The sequence below is a fragment of the Hibiscus syriacus genome, unplaced genomic scaffold (assembly GCF_006381635.1).
Source record: "Hibiscus syriacus cultivar Baekdansim isolate YM2019G1 unplaced genomic scaffold, ASM638163v2 tig00110348_pilon, whole genome shotgun sequence".
Classification (NCBI taxonomy): domain Eukaryota; kingdom Viridiplantae; phylum Streptophyta; class Magnoliopsida; order Malvales; family Malvaceae; genus Hibiscus; species Hibiscus syriacus.
The window spans coordinates 1,937,526-1,954,510 of NW_024062699.1; the positions used below are offsets into that span (position 1 = coordinate 1,937,526).

Genomic DNA, 16,985 nt, shown 5'->3' on the forward strand with positions numbered 1-16,985 from the left:
TATTATGAATTCATGTTTATTTTGCCTTAGTATTATTGATTGATGTTGCTTGAGTTTAATTTTGGTTTGATTGTAGAAATATAAATTTCCTAGTAATGATGTTGGAGTTGGTTACATCACGAATAACATTAATGTCTATGAGAACAACTTTAGCATAAAGAGAATTTTGCTAACTGTTTTGTCATAGCATTCTTAGTACGCTTATTTAAATTGTTATAGAGATATAGTCTTTCTTCTAAGTTGTTGGTGATATTTTCGATAGAAGAATAACATGCTAGGTTAATGCTAGACACATAAATCATAATGCTACAACATTGTTAAATTCATGTTGTTGTTTGACATCCCAAAATCATTTGCCTAAATCGCTCACTGCTTCATTTACTTGTGTTGTAATCCCATCATTTTATTATGTTTTCTATTACATTGCTACAACATTGTTCCCATATCAACTATACACAATTTTGCTTTTGTTACCCAACAATTCTTTGAGTAATACTAGTCTCTATGGATATGATGCTCGATGCATTAATTTGTATCCACTTTTATTAGTTGATAAACGATATTGTATGCTTGCACTGATTACTGTTACATTATTCGAATCATAAACCTATAGGTAAAGGAGCCAGAGCCTTAGCTATTAGTCTAAGCTAATGTTTGGTTTTGTAATAATAAAACTAGGTTTAATTCTACATAGACAAGACCCTTGAATCCCTAAATTAACTTTTCCCAATTTGCATCAAATTGTAACCAAAATTGTTTATCCCTTCACCGTGTTTCCCATTGCCACCTCACCATCGACCAACCATTTTTGGCTACCGTGAAGTACACCACCCTCATTAACGTGCTCGATGTCACCTCACAATCAAAACCTCGTAGGCCCCTTGTCGAAAATCGACATCGTTCACAGTGGAGCGCCCTGTGATGCCTCATTATAAAACCAAGCATCGTTAATATTTTCTATTATTTTCAATCATTCCAACATCTTTGAGCCACACCGCCACCTTCATTTGAACTCCTCGAGCATCTCAAACAAAACCCAATTAGTTTTGTCCATCATTGTTGCTCTACTATCTTTTTCTCTATCGTGCATCATGAGTAAGTTCTATGATCATTTTTTCACTCATTTTTTCTACGTTTTTGGGTTATGTAGTTGATATTGGTGAGTGTGTGCATCATAAATGATTGGACAACCTTAGTCGTTGATTTCAACATTGCACGTTCCCTATACGTCGCCCATACACATAGACATCGTCTGCAAGCCAAGGGAGTCTTCTGAACCAATTGAACCAATCTGAACTGGTCCAAGTAGCATTGAACCGAACGAGTCGAGCTACTAAGCTAAACTATCGAGTTGAGCCTCAAGTTGAGTCACTGACTGAGTTGATTCATTGTTGATAAGCTGTGGCTAAGCTGAGCTATAGTTGACTAAGTCGTTGGCCAACATTGACTTTGTTTTTAACAAAAGTTGACTTTTTAAAAGTCATATTTTTTTTGTTTTTCTACATCCTAAGTTTGTTTTTAAGGTTGTTTCACGAAATTTAAAATCGATAGTTTGTTTTTTTACTGTTTAAACTTTCGATTTTTATGTTTACATCTTGTTTCTAATGTAATTAGTTTTACTATGTATTCAAGATATATTAAACGTCAAATTCAAGTTCGATGGCAATTAAATGGAGTTAAAATATTCGACTGATATTATAACTACACTCATCTAAATCGACCTGAAGATCAATTGTCTATGACGTCACACGGGACCATCGAAGTGGCTAACCCAAAAATTTTCTTTTAAAATAATTGTAAGACATTATAAATAACCTTTCAAGGATATAGAATAAAAGACTAATACACGCTGATGAGCTCCTAAATCATCTAAAATAATAGGGTCTACAACAGTACATGTCCTCTAATACAATCAAGACATACTCTAAAGTCTCTACTGAGCTGGAATATCTGGTGAAAATAACGCTCAGCGGATGTTCTTATGAGAACATGCACACAAAAACACATTCCGAGCACTAAGCTTATGAGCTCAGTGCCTTACTAATAACAATACTATACTACATATATTCACTAGATGTAATGCTAGAGGAGGTATGAAGATGTGAGGAAATACTCATAGGCATATTAGGTAGGCATTATGATGTGGCTAAGGGTTCTGCATCTCGGAGCTTAACACCCCTCTAGCCTTCATGAATACCCTTAGGGTGCGTTTGGATGGGGGATTTGAGATTACCAGGGGGAAGTCTTTTTTTTCTATAATGTGATTCCCCTGTTTGAATTGCAAAGATTCCCAACCCACGGTAATAAGCCATTCCCAATAGTGGCATTTTTGGGGCTTATTACTGAGGATGTGATTCCCCAATCCCTTATGTATTTGTCATTTCCCGCCATTTTTAACTAAATGCCCTTAAAACAATTTTTTTTCAAAAAAATCCTTCTTCTGTTGTTAAATTAAAAAAAAATCTACGAAGGTTAAATTGCAATTTATCCTTAAACTATTTTAGATTTACAAAAAAAACCCATAATTAGAATTTTATATGAAGTTCAGGGTTAAAATAAAATTAAACCCTTCCATTAAACCTATTTATCTTTTAAATTTTGTAAAAAAAACTATATAAAATTTTATGAATTTAAATTTTTTAAAGAAAATATATAAATTAAAAATAGTAAAATTATATATTTTCTATGATTTTATATAAATATTTTCATTTAAATATTTAGAATTAAACTTGTTAAAAAACAAATATCTAATAAGGAAAATTTGGTAAAATATACATTCTAATAATCTTTTATTTGTCATTTCCCGCCATTTTAAACTAAAATGCCCTTAAAATAATTTTTTTCAAAAATGTCCTTCTTCTGTTGTTAAATTAAAAAAAATCTATGAAGATTAAATTGCAAATTTATCCTTAAATTATTTTAGATTTACAAAAAAGCCCATAATTAGAATTTTATATAAAGTTCAGGGGTTAAAATAAAATTAAACCCTTCCATTAAACCTATTTATCTTTTAAATTTGTAAAAAAAACTATATAAAATTTTATGAATTTAAATTTTTAAAAAATATATAAATTAAAAATAGTAAAATTATATATTTTCTATGATTTTTATACAAATATTTTCATTTAAATATTTAGAATTAAACTTGTTAAAAAAACAAATATATAATAAGGATAATTTGGTAAAATATACATTCTAATAATCTTTATTCCTTTAATCAAACATTGTAATCTTACATTTCTACTAAACGAACCAAACACGACAATGCAACATTCTCAGTAATGTGTTGGGTAATGTTACATTCCGGTAATCCTATTCCGGAGGTAATGCTATATTCGATGAACCAAACGCCCCTTAGGTATTAGGGTAAGATCTGAAATTGCATCGGAAACGTACACCCAAACCAACTTACTCTGTCGAGTTATAGTTTTATTTCATGGTATTCTGGTGTAATTGGGTCCCTCAAAACTATCCCTTAAAATCCTTGACTTTCTTACCCAAAACTATTTGTGGGTATCGATACTTAGCCCATAAGTATCGGTACTGACCTATGGGTATCAATACTAACCTCTAGGTATCAATACTACTGACTTATTGAAGGCTGATAACAAAGGGTTGGTATCGATACTCTAGCTTGAGTGTCGATACTTCTGGTTTCTGGTATCGATAGTTTCTTGAGTATTGATACCATATTTGGCTTTGATGTTTTGAAAAATATTTAAGTATCGATACCTCACCCTACAATATTGATACCAATTGTATAAGTATTGATACTTCTAACCCAAAATCCCTTTGTTTTAACATTTGAAGAACATATCGGTATTGTTCTTCCAATACTGATACTCGTGCTCATAAATACCCTATTTTAGACATAAAAAGCCTCTTCAACACTCTCAAACGTCCTACTTAGGTCCCCAAATGTTATTAGAGTGTTATATCTGATAATAGGGATCAAATAAGTCTGTACACATGTTGAAAACACCCAAACACTAAAATCTACCATGAACATACTTCATGACTTGTGCAAGCTAACAAACTCATCTATGATCTATATAGTAGTTAAGTTAGGAGTGAGTTACCTTGAGTCCTAAGTTTTTGAGAGCTCTTTTAACTCAACGAATGGTGAGTTTCTCATTTTCTTTTCACTTGGAGCTTTCTACAACCTCTCTCACTGGACAATAATTAAACACAAGGATTACTAATGTTGTTGGGAAGTTTAGAAAGCTGTTTAGAACATTTCTTGAGGCTTGAATCTAAAAAATATGGTTTCTCTTAGGTTTCTAAAACCCCATTAAAGTTATATTTGGTATCCTTAACTAAAACTTATCATTAAGAGCTTGAATTGAAGCTCAGAATGAGGAGATTGAAGTTCTTACCTTGATGTTGTTAGAAGAGGTTTTTAATGCTACAAAGTTTTGCACATTTTCTCAAGAGTCTAACGAAGCTATGGAGTTTGAATGGGAGGAAAAGACAAAGGAAATGGTGAAAATGAGATATAAAGGGATTTCAGACGTGAAGTCATCACCCTTAATGGGAAATCAGTCTTTGAAATAAAAAAGGTCAACTACTCTTTTGGTTCTCCTAGTTTTGATTATAATTTAAAAACACCATTTTCATCACATGTTGGGCCAAATCTAAGCTCAACTCAAGGCTAACTTAGTCCAAGTCTTCTTACAATGCTAATGGATTTATCTAAACTCACTAGGTTAACCGAAAACTACTAACCTGAGATTCAGGTCGTTACATATGTAGCTCGAAAATCGTGGTAAACTTTACTACCCTAGCATGCTTTATGATACATGTTGGTAATTGGTCAATGTGTGATTAATTAATTATTTGAAACCCTTAATGATTAAGACAGACAACTAGTATAAAAATTTAGAAGACTGATGGGAAATTCCAAGTTTAGATTGTTTAATAAAGTGGTTAATCTCAAAAAGTTCAATTCTGATTCGTTCTTGATAAAGCATTAAGGATGGAAACACTTGGATAAAACTTTACCAAAATAACCTTATGATGAAAAAGATAATGATTACCGCTTAAAGTGGAAATAACCCTAAAAAAGCCATACTTGATCCGATAAAACTACTAATTCACATATTCAATACTTATTTGTTTAGAAAATCCCAGTAATCGATTTTAACCCTTTTAGATGAAAAAGACTTAGAATTTATAATTCTTGAATAAACATTTGAAGAATAAATTACTAGAAATATACATACGATTAGACCAAATGAAATGACCAAAATACCCTTGAGCTCTAAAATGAATAAAATAACATTGAGTACTAAAATGACTCAAATACCCTTATGATTTGGAATAAGTGAACGCCCTTAAATAAATTTTGAAGATATCAATAACCCTAAATTTTGTACTACCCCTAAAGGTTATAGATCACGACCCAAGCATGTCAGTCATTCTTGATACTGTTGTAATAAAGAAATAAATCAAATACCACTCGAATACCTTTTCGTCTCCTCAAGATCTGTCCAATGATGATTCTGAAGGTGATCAGTTCAATTATACAGTGTAGTCAATATTAAGAAGTGAATATTCGTGAAGTACCTTAGTCTGAAAATTGGAAAGTAATGTAGAGTTGAGATCCACTTATTTCGATTTGACTCAAAATCCTGATAATTCAATATAAATCATGAATACTATAAATCATCATTTACCCTTATTGGGTTAATTTACTAAGAATTCTTTCGAAATTAAAAAGCCTAAAATACCCTGATGGCTTGAGTAATTGAATCACTCCTATTATATATGAATTTTAAATAATTATGATGTAAAGGTTTTTATATACCTTTATGATGCACCTGAAGCTTAAAAGGTCCTAAAGCATCAATTGCTAAATGTTTGATGAGATCTATTAGTGATCAAACCCATTTAATGTGGCTCCGATTCTGAAATTCGATCAATTTACAAAAGCTTCATGTTTTCACCTTCCTGATAACTACCGAGTGCCTCTGAAGAATAATTGGATCATCTAATGTGTTCCTTGTGTGCTATATGGTTGTTTTATATGTTTTAAAATATGAATGAATTATCCATTTTGATTTATGAATGAATTATCATATTGAAATCTTGATTCTTGATTTATTGATTACAAACTATGTTTGCCTGATATATGTTCTATGGTTATCGATTTTATTGAAAAATAATAATATGTCTGATTTATGGAATCCTAATACCTAGGGGTGTTCAAACAATTAATTTAACCATCGACTGAACCGAATTACCATTAACCGAATTAACCGAACTTTTTTCCTTTAACCGTTAACTGGATCAAACTTTTTTTTTGAAAATATTAATCAAATCGAACAAAGTTCGGTTATTTCGATCGGTTAACCGGATTAACCGATTTTTTTTACTTTTTTACAATTTTTTAATTATATTAATTTTATTATGAAAGAGATATTTTTTTAATTTAAAAAATAATTGGGTCTTAATTCTTAACGGGATTGAGCTTAAAATAATTTAATATAACATTTAACATTTAATAATCTGGTTAATTTAGTTAATTAACCGATTTTAAACTGAATTAATCGTTAGCTGAATATTGAAAATAACATAATTGTTCCTCAACCGAACTTATTCGATGGCCGACCGAATTAACCAAACTAATTCACTTTGATCGGTTAATTTAATTAAAACCAATTAGTGAACAATACTTTTACTAATACCATTGTTTATTATTTGAAACTGTTTTATTGGGGTACTCTCCGAGATGTATTATGGAGTTCGAAATGTTCAGCTCCGATCAAGGTGATAATTCCATATGGACCTAGGTGACTTTTTGGTAGGCATACAAACCACAAAGTACTCTCTTAGGTTGGCACTTATACCCAATGGGTACAGTATAAGTCCTTAGGGATATAATAATTGGGGATTGCATTTTAGTGTACGGATGGATGATAGTTATGTGATATAAATAAACCTCACTGTCACTTTTATGATATTTTATTGGCTCACGATCTCTAATATTAATGTTTACTGTTTAAATTGATTTATATTGGGGTACTATTTGGGATTTGTTATGGAATCTCTGCAGGTTCAGCTCCAATCAAGCTGGTAATTCCTTATGGACCTGAGGTATTCCCTCATGTTGGCACCTACGCCTAATGGGCGTAGGGTAAGTCCTTATGGATGCAGTTATGGGGAACTGCATATCATTGTTTGGTTGGAGGGTATTATTGTGAATTTTTTAAAAAAAATCCTAAAATAAACACTGTTGTTTTTAAACTATATGTACATTTATTTCTAGATTTGTTGGAACATAATATACAACCTAATTCAATTTCCTAAATCTGTCTCTCTGAATGTTTCCTTTGAACTGTAGGTTTCCTGATTGTTACATGAAGAATTAATTAATAAAACTTCAACTCATCACTAGAACTTGTATATGCTTGGATTTCTATGAATATTCCATGTTTCACCATATATTTGTTTGGCCTTTAGCATCTTTTTGTAGTTATGTATTATTGAGTTTTCCCAAATATCATTCTGTTACTTACCTTTTCAAGCTAAAGGAAATGTCTTGTGTAGTTATCGACATCAGTAATGGGAGTTCCTTCAGCGTTGCTTGCGGAGTACGGTACTCGTATAATTAGGGGCATGTATGTCGCATTTGTTTTTATACTGAGTCCGAAACTTGTAAGATATTGTGTATGATTAAAATCATATTTTTAATATATGAACGATTTTCTAAACTTGTATTTTTTTACAATTATTTTATTGTTTAAAAGGTTTAACAAAAATGTTAATTTTTTCTAGATTTTTTACTGTGTACCGCTCCGTTGACCCTAACGTGGCATCTTAGATCGGATCAAGTCACTTGTATCTGTTGACTTGTATCAGTGTGAGGGTGTTACAACCGCTCTCCAATCCCCAAGCCCTGGTCTTATTGAAAAAATACATAATGCTTTTGATCTAATAATAGTGAACATATGAGAATAAATCACATGATAATAAAGTAAGGACTATTTAAAGTTTGAATTCAAGATGTTAACATAGAATCCAATAATAACGTTAATCTTTTATTATGACCTGATTAATTGAGTTAATGATTATTCTTTGTCGTTACTGGATTTAGTATCGATATTATCAAAACTAAAGAAATATTACAAAATTGGATTTTGAATTGTCTCACGTCGATCACGTGGAAAATAAGAAGGAAATGGCAATAATACTCCTTGTCCATTTTGTATTTTTTTTGTTTCCTATGAATGGGACACTGGCTTGGTGGTGCAATTTAGCACGAGAACCACCCACCAACTCTCTTTCTTAGGTTTACCCACTTCTCTACTTGGTTAGAAATGTACGTGTGTACCACTACCATCACAAAACAGCAAGGGAAATCGACACTTTTACCAAATAAATTCAAACCATTTTCCACTATCACATGCTGGGATTATCCATTTTATCAAACCTTTATTATTCTAGTAATAAAATTAATCATTTTTAATTCAAAATTTAATGATCAAATTAATATAAAAATTATTTATTTTTAAAAAATATCAAAATATTTTTGGATAAAGTATACATATATTCACTAAATTATGCTAAAATGATATTCTTTGTCACTAATGTTTCAAAAGATACAAAGTGGTTGTAAACCTTATCGAACTGTTACAAAATAGTCATTAAACATAATAATACAGTGATAAGTTTTGATAAATTAAAAAAAATGTAACTATTTAAAAAGTTTAATCATTATTTTATAATTTTTAAAATTTCAGTAATCAAAAAATTATTTCAGCATAATTTAATGATTATTTATATAGTTTATCTAATATCTCAATATTACAATGTAGTATATGTTCACAATAATTTTTTAATTAATTGACAATACACACATCTTACAAACGTCTTTTCTCAAATATATTTTTAAAAAATAATATTCATTTATACCATATAAGCCACTAAATAGATTCAACAATTTTTTTAATAATACGGGGTGATTATAAAGTAGTATTTATTTAAAATATTTTTTTTAATAATTATTTAGAATATTCCCAACATATAATTTTACGATTGAGGAGACTTAATGAATTCATAAATTTTAATTTTTAAATCAAAAAAATAAAACTAAATAATAATTAGATAGATTAAAGTGGTGATGAAGTAACGCGCATTTCGAAAACGATGAGTCGTCGACAATGAAGCACTTTTAATCAATAAATAAAGAAAAAAAAAGCAATAGCTTATACCCCACACCCACTGGACTAACTTTCTTTGTATATGAAGATTCATCTTTCTTGCAAACTTTTATCAGCACGTGTCGAATGAAATGAATTCATTGTATATATGACTAGACACATTGTATTCTTACGTCACGTGGTAGTCCAGTTAACCAGGGCATGTCCTAATTATTTTTAAGCTAAAAAATGGGCTACTACTATAAAAAAATTAAAAAATATATAATATAAAAATTTTATTAGATTTTTATTAAATTAAGCAATTCATTACAATATAAAAGATGTAAAAAATTATATTTAAGAATACAAATACTTATAAAAAATTATTACATTTGATCAATTTTTATGCAAATCATTGATGATAGTGTCAACATCAATGTTTTCCAACATATTTTTCTCAATACATAACATTTGAAAATGAAAGAACGATCTTATATAGAATTTGAAAATATATAAAATTAAAAGAAAGAATTTGAAAATGGGGTCTACCTAGAATTTTAAGAATGATCTTCAATAAGATTCAAGCACTATAATTGACAATAAACAATTGTGACTTTACGTGTGAGAAAAATATGATAAATTAAAAAATAAGAATAATAATATTTAGATGAATCGTGAAATATGAAAGAGAAAAGAAGCATGCTAATTATACTTAAATTTTTCCCTCTCATTAAATTTTGAAAAAAAAATAATGTTAATAAATTTTTTTATTGATATGAAAAATTGGGAAAGAGATTTGGTGAATTAATAGTGGGAATTTGGAAAGACCAAAATTAAATAGTTTAATTGATTTTTTTTTGAATTTTGATAAAGAAATATTATATTAGAATTTTATGGAAGAACAATTCATTAACGTTAATATAAAATTCAATGAAGACAATTGACACCTTAATAAATTCATAGGCCCCATTATTTTATTGAGTAAATTACGTGATTAGTACTAAATTATCAGTTTTGATCTGTTTTAGTCATGGTTATCAAAACTGGACCGGACCGGCCGGTTCAACCGGTTGAACCGTGAACCGGTGGCCTGTCCGGTCCGGTTACCTCACAAAATTGGACTGGCAATGAACCGGCTGAAAACCGGTAGAACCGGCTAAAAATCGGTAAAATCGGGGTGAACCGGCTGAAAATCGGCAAAACCGGTTTGAACCGCCGGTTCACTTTTTTCTTTTAAAAAAAATTAAACCAAACGGCGTCTGTTCAACGAGCCGAGTCAAATTCGAGTATTGCTGAGCTCGACTCGAACTCGAAAACTTTAAAAGTAAGCTCAACTCGAATCAAAAACTCACGAGCTAAAAATTATCAAGTTCAACTCGAACTCGAAATATAATATTAAAACTTGAACTCAAAAAGGCTCGAACTCAAAAAAAAAATTAGAAGTTCGATTTAAGCCTAAAATTTGAGCTCAATTGAAGCGAAATAATAGTTCGCTCTGTGCTCATCAAAAGGCTCCATGATTTTGAATGTCAAATTACCTCTATTATTTATAGAAGTAAGATGTGATACTCTTCTATGTTTCTTAACCATGTGAGATTGTTTTGTTCTCATTTTTTTACTCTTTAAACTTTTGGAATACTCTTCCATGTTGTATAATTATGTAATTATATTTATTATTTAATATATTTTACCTTAATATTATGTTGTAGTTGATTTGAATCATTTTGTTTCACTTAATTTTATGGTTTTTAATTTATATATGTTATGACTTGTGATATTTTTATACCTTTTAATATTGTAAACTTAAAAAAAGTGTTACATATATATTAATATTGCTTTGAATATTATGTAAAATTAAAAAAAATATTATTTTATATAAAATCTGGTTCAACCGCGGTTGAACCAGTGAACCAGTACCTTCACCGGTTCAATGTCCGGTCCGGTTTTAAAAACATTGGTTTTAGTACCTAAACTTTCAATTTTTTCAAAACCATAAGTAACGTTTAGTTTTTGTTTCATTTTAGTACCCGTCGTTAAAAACTTTAGTCTTTTTATTTCATTTTAGTACACATTCAAAATTTAACGTTAAGTTTTAATTTTTTTTTTGAAATTTTAGGTACTAAAACAAACCAAAACTGATAGGTACTAAATGCATTAAGTTTTTAATAACGGATATTAAAATGAAATGAAAATTATACGATAGATATCATTTTTAAAAAAAATTAAAAGTTTAAGTACCAAAACGGATCAGAACTAATAGTTTATGTACTAATGAATAGATTACTCTATTTTATTTTATAACTTTTTAATTTATTATTAGAAAAATAAAAAAAATATTATACTAAAAAATTTATTTTGTGGGCCCAAGACGGACACCCCTCCTGCCCTGTCCCAGGGACGACCCTGCAGTTAACAATTGATGATAAAAAAATGCATTTAATTAAATAACTTTTCTAGAGTTTTAGAATATGTAATTTAATTTCATGAATTAAAACGATGATTAGTTAAATTGATGATCAATAACTATATGATATTTAAATATTTATTATTAAATGATTAAGAGTCTCTAAAAATATTATTATTATCCCCTTATAATTATCCTAAATTAATAAAAAATATATATAACAGAAGTGTTAAACTTTATTTTTTAGTGATATAATATTCAAAAACTAAAAAAATAAACTTATTTCTTATATAATATTTATTTTAGAAAAAAAAAACAAAATGAGAAGGGGTTTAAATTAAAAGTGGTGCATTTCACGTGTTGAAATAAAGGGGTCCCACTTACCAACATTATTTATTACACGTGAGTAAACATTCCTTTGTGCAGCTTTCGTCAGGTGAGAAACGAAAGTTTGCTTATGTCGGTATAGGTGGGGGTGGGTCCCAACTCGTGTCTGAAATTCAGTTCTCTGTTATCCAACTCGCCAACTCGTTTTGCAATTTGTTTTTTCTTTAATTTTGAGTTATTCAGATTCAGTTATTTGAGTGAAACTCCAATTATCAATACATTTAGTTTGAGTAGAGTTGAAATTTTGAATTACTCGAAAATTAAAAATTTAACTAAATATTTTAATAATTTTATAATTTAGTCTATAATTTCATTATTATTTTAATTCCTCATTCTTTTAAGTTTATTTTTTATTAAATTTGAATCATATACTTGTTAGCCATCGTAGAATGCATATGTACTTCCAATTCCTCTTTTAATAACAATTTTTTTATTTTCAATTTAGTCATTCAATTTTTTATAATTTTCGTATTTTTTCAATTCATCATTTATTTTAAGTTTGTTTTTATTAAATTTGAACCACATGCTCATATACCACAATAGAATATTTATGTAACTTCAATTCTTACTTTTTTACTAAAAATGTACTACCACTTTTTTTATTTAGTCTATTAACTTTGCATCTTATTCAATTTGGTCTTTTAACTACAATTGTTTGCAAATTCTTTTATCCCAACAATTCATTGACTCCTTTATACTTTCATCAATATTTTATCCTCAAAATACTTTCTTTAAAATATAATATTATGAATATACTTTTATATTTTAGAATATAATATATATTGATATATATATATATATATATATATATATTATGATTAGAGAAAATAAAAAAAATTAGAATAAATCTTTATCAATTACCATAATACTATAAATAATTATAATAAAATTAGAATAGAAACTTGAATACCTCAACTCGAATTACTTAAACTTGACTCAACTCGAAAAAATTTAAAGTTAAATTTGAATTGTAAAATACGACTTGCTAACTTGAATAACTCGAAATCTTTTGACTCGATTCAACTCGATCAAATACTCATCCTAGCCGCAAGCATCAACATGAGTGTAAGGTATATCTAGAAAATAAATTCCTCCTCTTAATTATTGATTAATCTTTTGATTTTCGGAAATAAAGAAGAAATATACAGTTCTACAGTAACTAGTTATTACCTCCATCCAACTCTTTGTAAAATAGAAGAAAGCCTATGGCTATGGTGGATATTCTAAATTGTACAACACAATATTCAGCTACAAATACAAATACATAAAAAAAAACTTAAATATTAGCATTCCCTGTAGAATCCCAACAATAGTTGTCCCCTTGAAATTCTGTCATCATCATCATCATCATCCACTGCTGAATCTCATCTTCGCTTACTGCATTCTCCAGTCTTTTTCCCTTCTCTTCTTCCTCATTCATCCATTTGTTATTGATTTCATGATCACTGGTTATTATCGGTGTAACTATTCCGGTAGCTGGTGGTGGTGGTGGAGGTGTTGCACTGATATCAGGGAAGGGGAAGTTGAGTTTAGCTCTCGGTCCTCGGAAATCGATAGCTGCTTTATCATAAGCGTGAGCTGCTTCCTCCGCCGTGTTGAAGGTTCCGAGCCACACCCTGCTGGCACGCCTTGGGTCCCGAATCTCCGCTGCCCATTTGCCCCATGGTCTTTGCCGTACTCCCCTGTAGTTTTTCTTTACTCTTTTACCTCTAGGCTTAATTGTCCCCTTGTTTACGTCTTGCAGAGTTGGCGAGAAAAGATTGCATCCCAGACAGCCGTCGAATTTGCAGACGTGGCACTTATCCTGAACTTCACTCACTTGAAGTACCGTGTTACACCGGTCAGCGCCAGTACAAGTAGAAGTGGAGCTCTCGGGAGCACCAAAATCGAAAAAAGAATCAATATTAGAAGAGGAAGTGGAACCAGTGATGACGTTCTTCAAGGCGGAAACCATGACGGAGATTTCTTGTTCAGAAGGAAGATGGTATAGCGGGCAAAATCTCGGTATAAACGCGGGAGGGAAGTGGCGTTGAATTATGATTTTCTTTTTTTCAGATTTCAGTTTGTTAAGGACGAGAGATAAAGAAGCAGAGAAGCGTTTTATATACGGAGAATCGGAAGTGTCTACGTGGCATTCCAGCTGGTTACACACCTTTAATACACGGCTTATGAGACCAGTGTTTTGTCGGGCGTGTGCTACTAGATAGAAAACTCGCCATGGGGTTGAGGTGGCAGATGACGTCATTTTATGACCTCAGGAAAGACAAGGACGAGTGATGTTTTAAGTTGAACAAACCCACACCAAAGTCCCTCTCACTTTTTTTTTATTTAAGTGATCCGATTAACTCTATTCACGAATAGGCATAGATCGGGTTAGTTCGGATTTTTGGTCCATTCGATTCGACCCGGGAACAATGATATGTCCACTCAAAATTCGACCCGACCTGCATAATATATACCCTCCATTCGATCTAAACCCGACCCGAATTTTTGAAAAATCCGTAATCGATATGATCCAACCCGAAATAATAATAAAAATATTATTTTTATTCAATAAAAATAATGATTTAATTGAAAAAAATAATATATAAAGGGGTATTATTGTAATTATTCCTAAATATATAAGATAAAATTATATTTTTTCTGGTCGGGTCGGGTATTTTTCACCCTAAACCCGAATCCGACCAACCCGAACACCACCTTTAAAAAACCCGATCTGAACCCAAATTTTTTTTATAAAAAAATCAATCCGATCAGACCGAGTCAGGTCGAAACATGTCGAATTCGGGTCCCAAGCAAATCTATAACTCTATTTATAAAATGCGTGTATTTATTGTCAATCTGCGTGTAAAAGAAGATTATAATAATAGTGATGGTTCAAGTTTAATAGATTTTGAGAGAGATAATGAAAAAAAATGCTCTTCTTCTTTTGGAGATTAGGTGCATTCTTGTAAGGTGATTAAAAAATTACCATATATCTTGATAGAGGTGTGACTTCACTTGCATATTTATTATTATTATCATACTATAACATGTACAACAATTAGATAAAATTTTAAAATATGTACCGAAAAATATTTAAATTTATTTATTAGTTTTAAGAGAAGAATAAAAAATTTCATTTAATAAAGAAAAAAATAAAAGAGAAAATAACTTCAGCGACAAAAAATGTCTTATAATATACGAATTTAACCAACTTTTTTTGGATTTGCCAAAATGACCAATAAATTCGTAACGCGATCTCAAATTCGCAAAGCGAATTTCAATTTCGCAACGCGAATATGTAAATCGCATTGCGATTTTCCAAATTCGCGTTCCAAATTCGCAACGCGATAGTCAAATTCTCAACGCGAAAGTCAAATTCGCAACTGAATTTCAAATTCGCAACGCGAATTTAATTTCGCAACAGGTTTTAGTTTCGCAACACAAATGTTTTGGGTATATAACAACGCAGCAGCAACAACTCATAACCCTAAATCCCTAAATCCCTAAATCGCAACTCATTTCATCTTCATCTATCACTCTCTCCGGCGACATCCGTTCCTATATCCAACGACATCCTTCCCCATCTCTATTTTTTTTACATAATTTTATTTCTATATAATTTTTCAATGATTTCTCTCCCAAATTATCAACTATCAACTTAATAAAGGTATGTTTTTCTCTAAGTTAGTGATGATATCTAGTTTATAGCTCGTTTGTTTAGTAAATTAATTTACAATTTTTAGAATGAAATCATCTAATGTTGATCATGTTTGGATAGATTTGTGTTTTGGAGGGTCATGGGAGAATGTTCATGGTGCTTTTACAATATATTCCTTTACCCATGAATCTTCAACTAAAACTGTCATTAAAAAAGTTAACTTATGAAACTCTAATGTTACGTGTTGCAAAGAAATTGAATTTAGAGCCTCTAAGTGGATTTAGGCTATTTTATCTGAGAAAAGGTAAAGTTTATTTGTTAACCGACAATAAAGATGTTGAACGATTCATTACTTACATTAGTGTTTCGCAAGAAGATGATGTTACATTATATGTTGTTGAACCTAGAAGTAGTGAAGTTGGGTCAGTAGCGGGTAGTAATCAACTAAGTTCTTCAACCCAAAATTTAATGGTTCTACCACAATTTCATCACCAAGCAAATTTTGTTTCACCACATTTCCAATACCAAACACAATATCAAACACAATCTCAAAACCCACAACTTTTTCCTAATCCAAATCCCAATCAACTTTCAGCACCAAATTTCAATTTTCGTATTGACCAGTTAGACGATTATGAGTCAACAGAAAAAATTGTGAGTACTAGTCAGTATTCGAAATTTGATCTTGGTCAATACCCGGACTTTGATCTTGGTCAATACTCAGATTTTGATGATGTGATGGAAGAAGAAACAGACCTTGCATGTAATGATTTTGATATTGGTCAAAATCCGATTTTTGATGATGAAACAGCCGCTGCCAAGGAAGATGTTGTTGATGATAATGAGGAGGAAGTTACGACTGTGAATGAACATGTTGAATATCCATTCTGTAATTCATATAACCTTGAAGAAGAAAAAGAAGAAGAAGAAGTCCCCGAAGAAAGGAAAAAGAAGAAAATACCACGGGAGTATAACTGGAATATGCCAGAATTACTTCAGATACCGGAAGAAGAGTTGGTAAAGATATCAGTTGATTATTACAAAAACGTTAATCGTATCAAGAAAGATGATTGTTTTGATACAAAGGAAGACTTGAAGATAACTTTATATACGAAATGTGTGGAAGATGGCTATCAACTAAGAGTTAACAAATCAAGCAAAGATCGTTTCGAAACAAGGTGTATGATTGACAAAAACTATACGTGGCGTATGATTGCTAAGAGGATAAAAGATTGCGAAATGTTTCAAGTTAGGACTTTTATTGATAAACATACATGTTCAAGAACCCAAGTTTTTCCTCACCATAGACATGCAAACAAAAAGGTGTTGGGTGGTTTTCTGGCTGAGTTAATGTTTTTGAATGGAAGGGTATATTGGGGACATGAAATTATGACTGACATGAATGCTCGGT

General features: G+C 30.6%; 1 protein-coding gene across 1 annotated transcript; it reads right to left on the reverse strand.

Annotated features, from left to right (window-relative positions):
• Positions 1–13,162: 13,162 nt before the first annotated feature.
• On the reverse strand, positions 13,163–14,176 carry LOC120120916 (ethylene-responsive transcription factor ERF109-like). The gene has a single exon (XM_039140412.1). It carries the CDS (start codon positions 14,174–14,176, stop codon positions 13,208–13,210), a length of 969 nt encoding a protein of 322 aa, XP_038996343.1. The 3' UTR covers positions 13,163–13,207.
• Between the last annotated feature and the right edge of the window lie 2,809 nt (positions 14,177–16,985).

Excerpts from the sequence above, each read along its gene's own strand:
- LOC120120916 (XM_039140412.1), bottom strand. The coding sequence starts at position 14,176 with ATGACGTCATCTGCCACCTCAACCCCATGGCGAGTTTTCTATCTAGTA.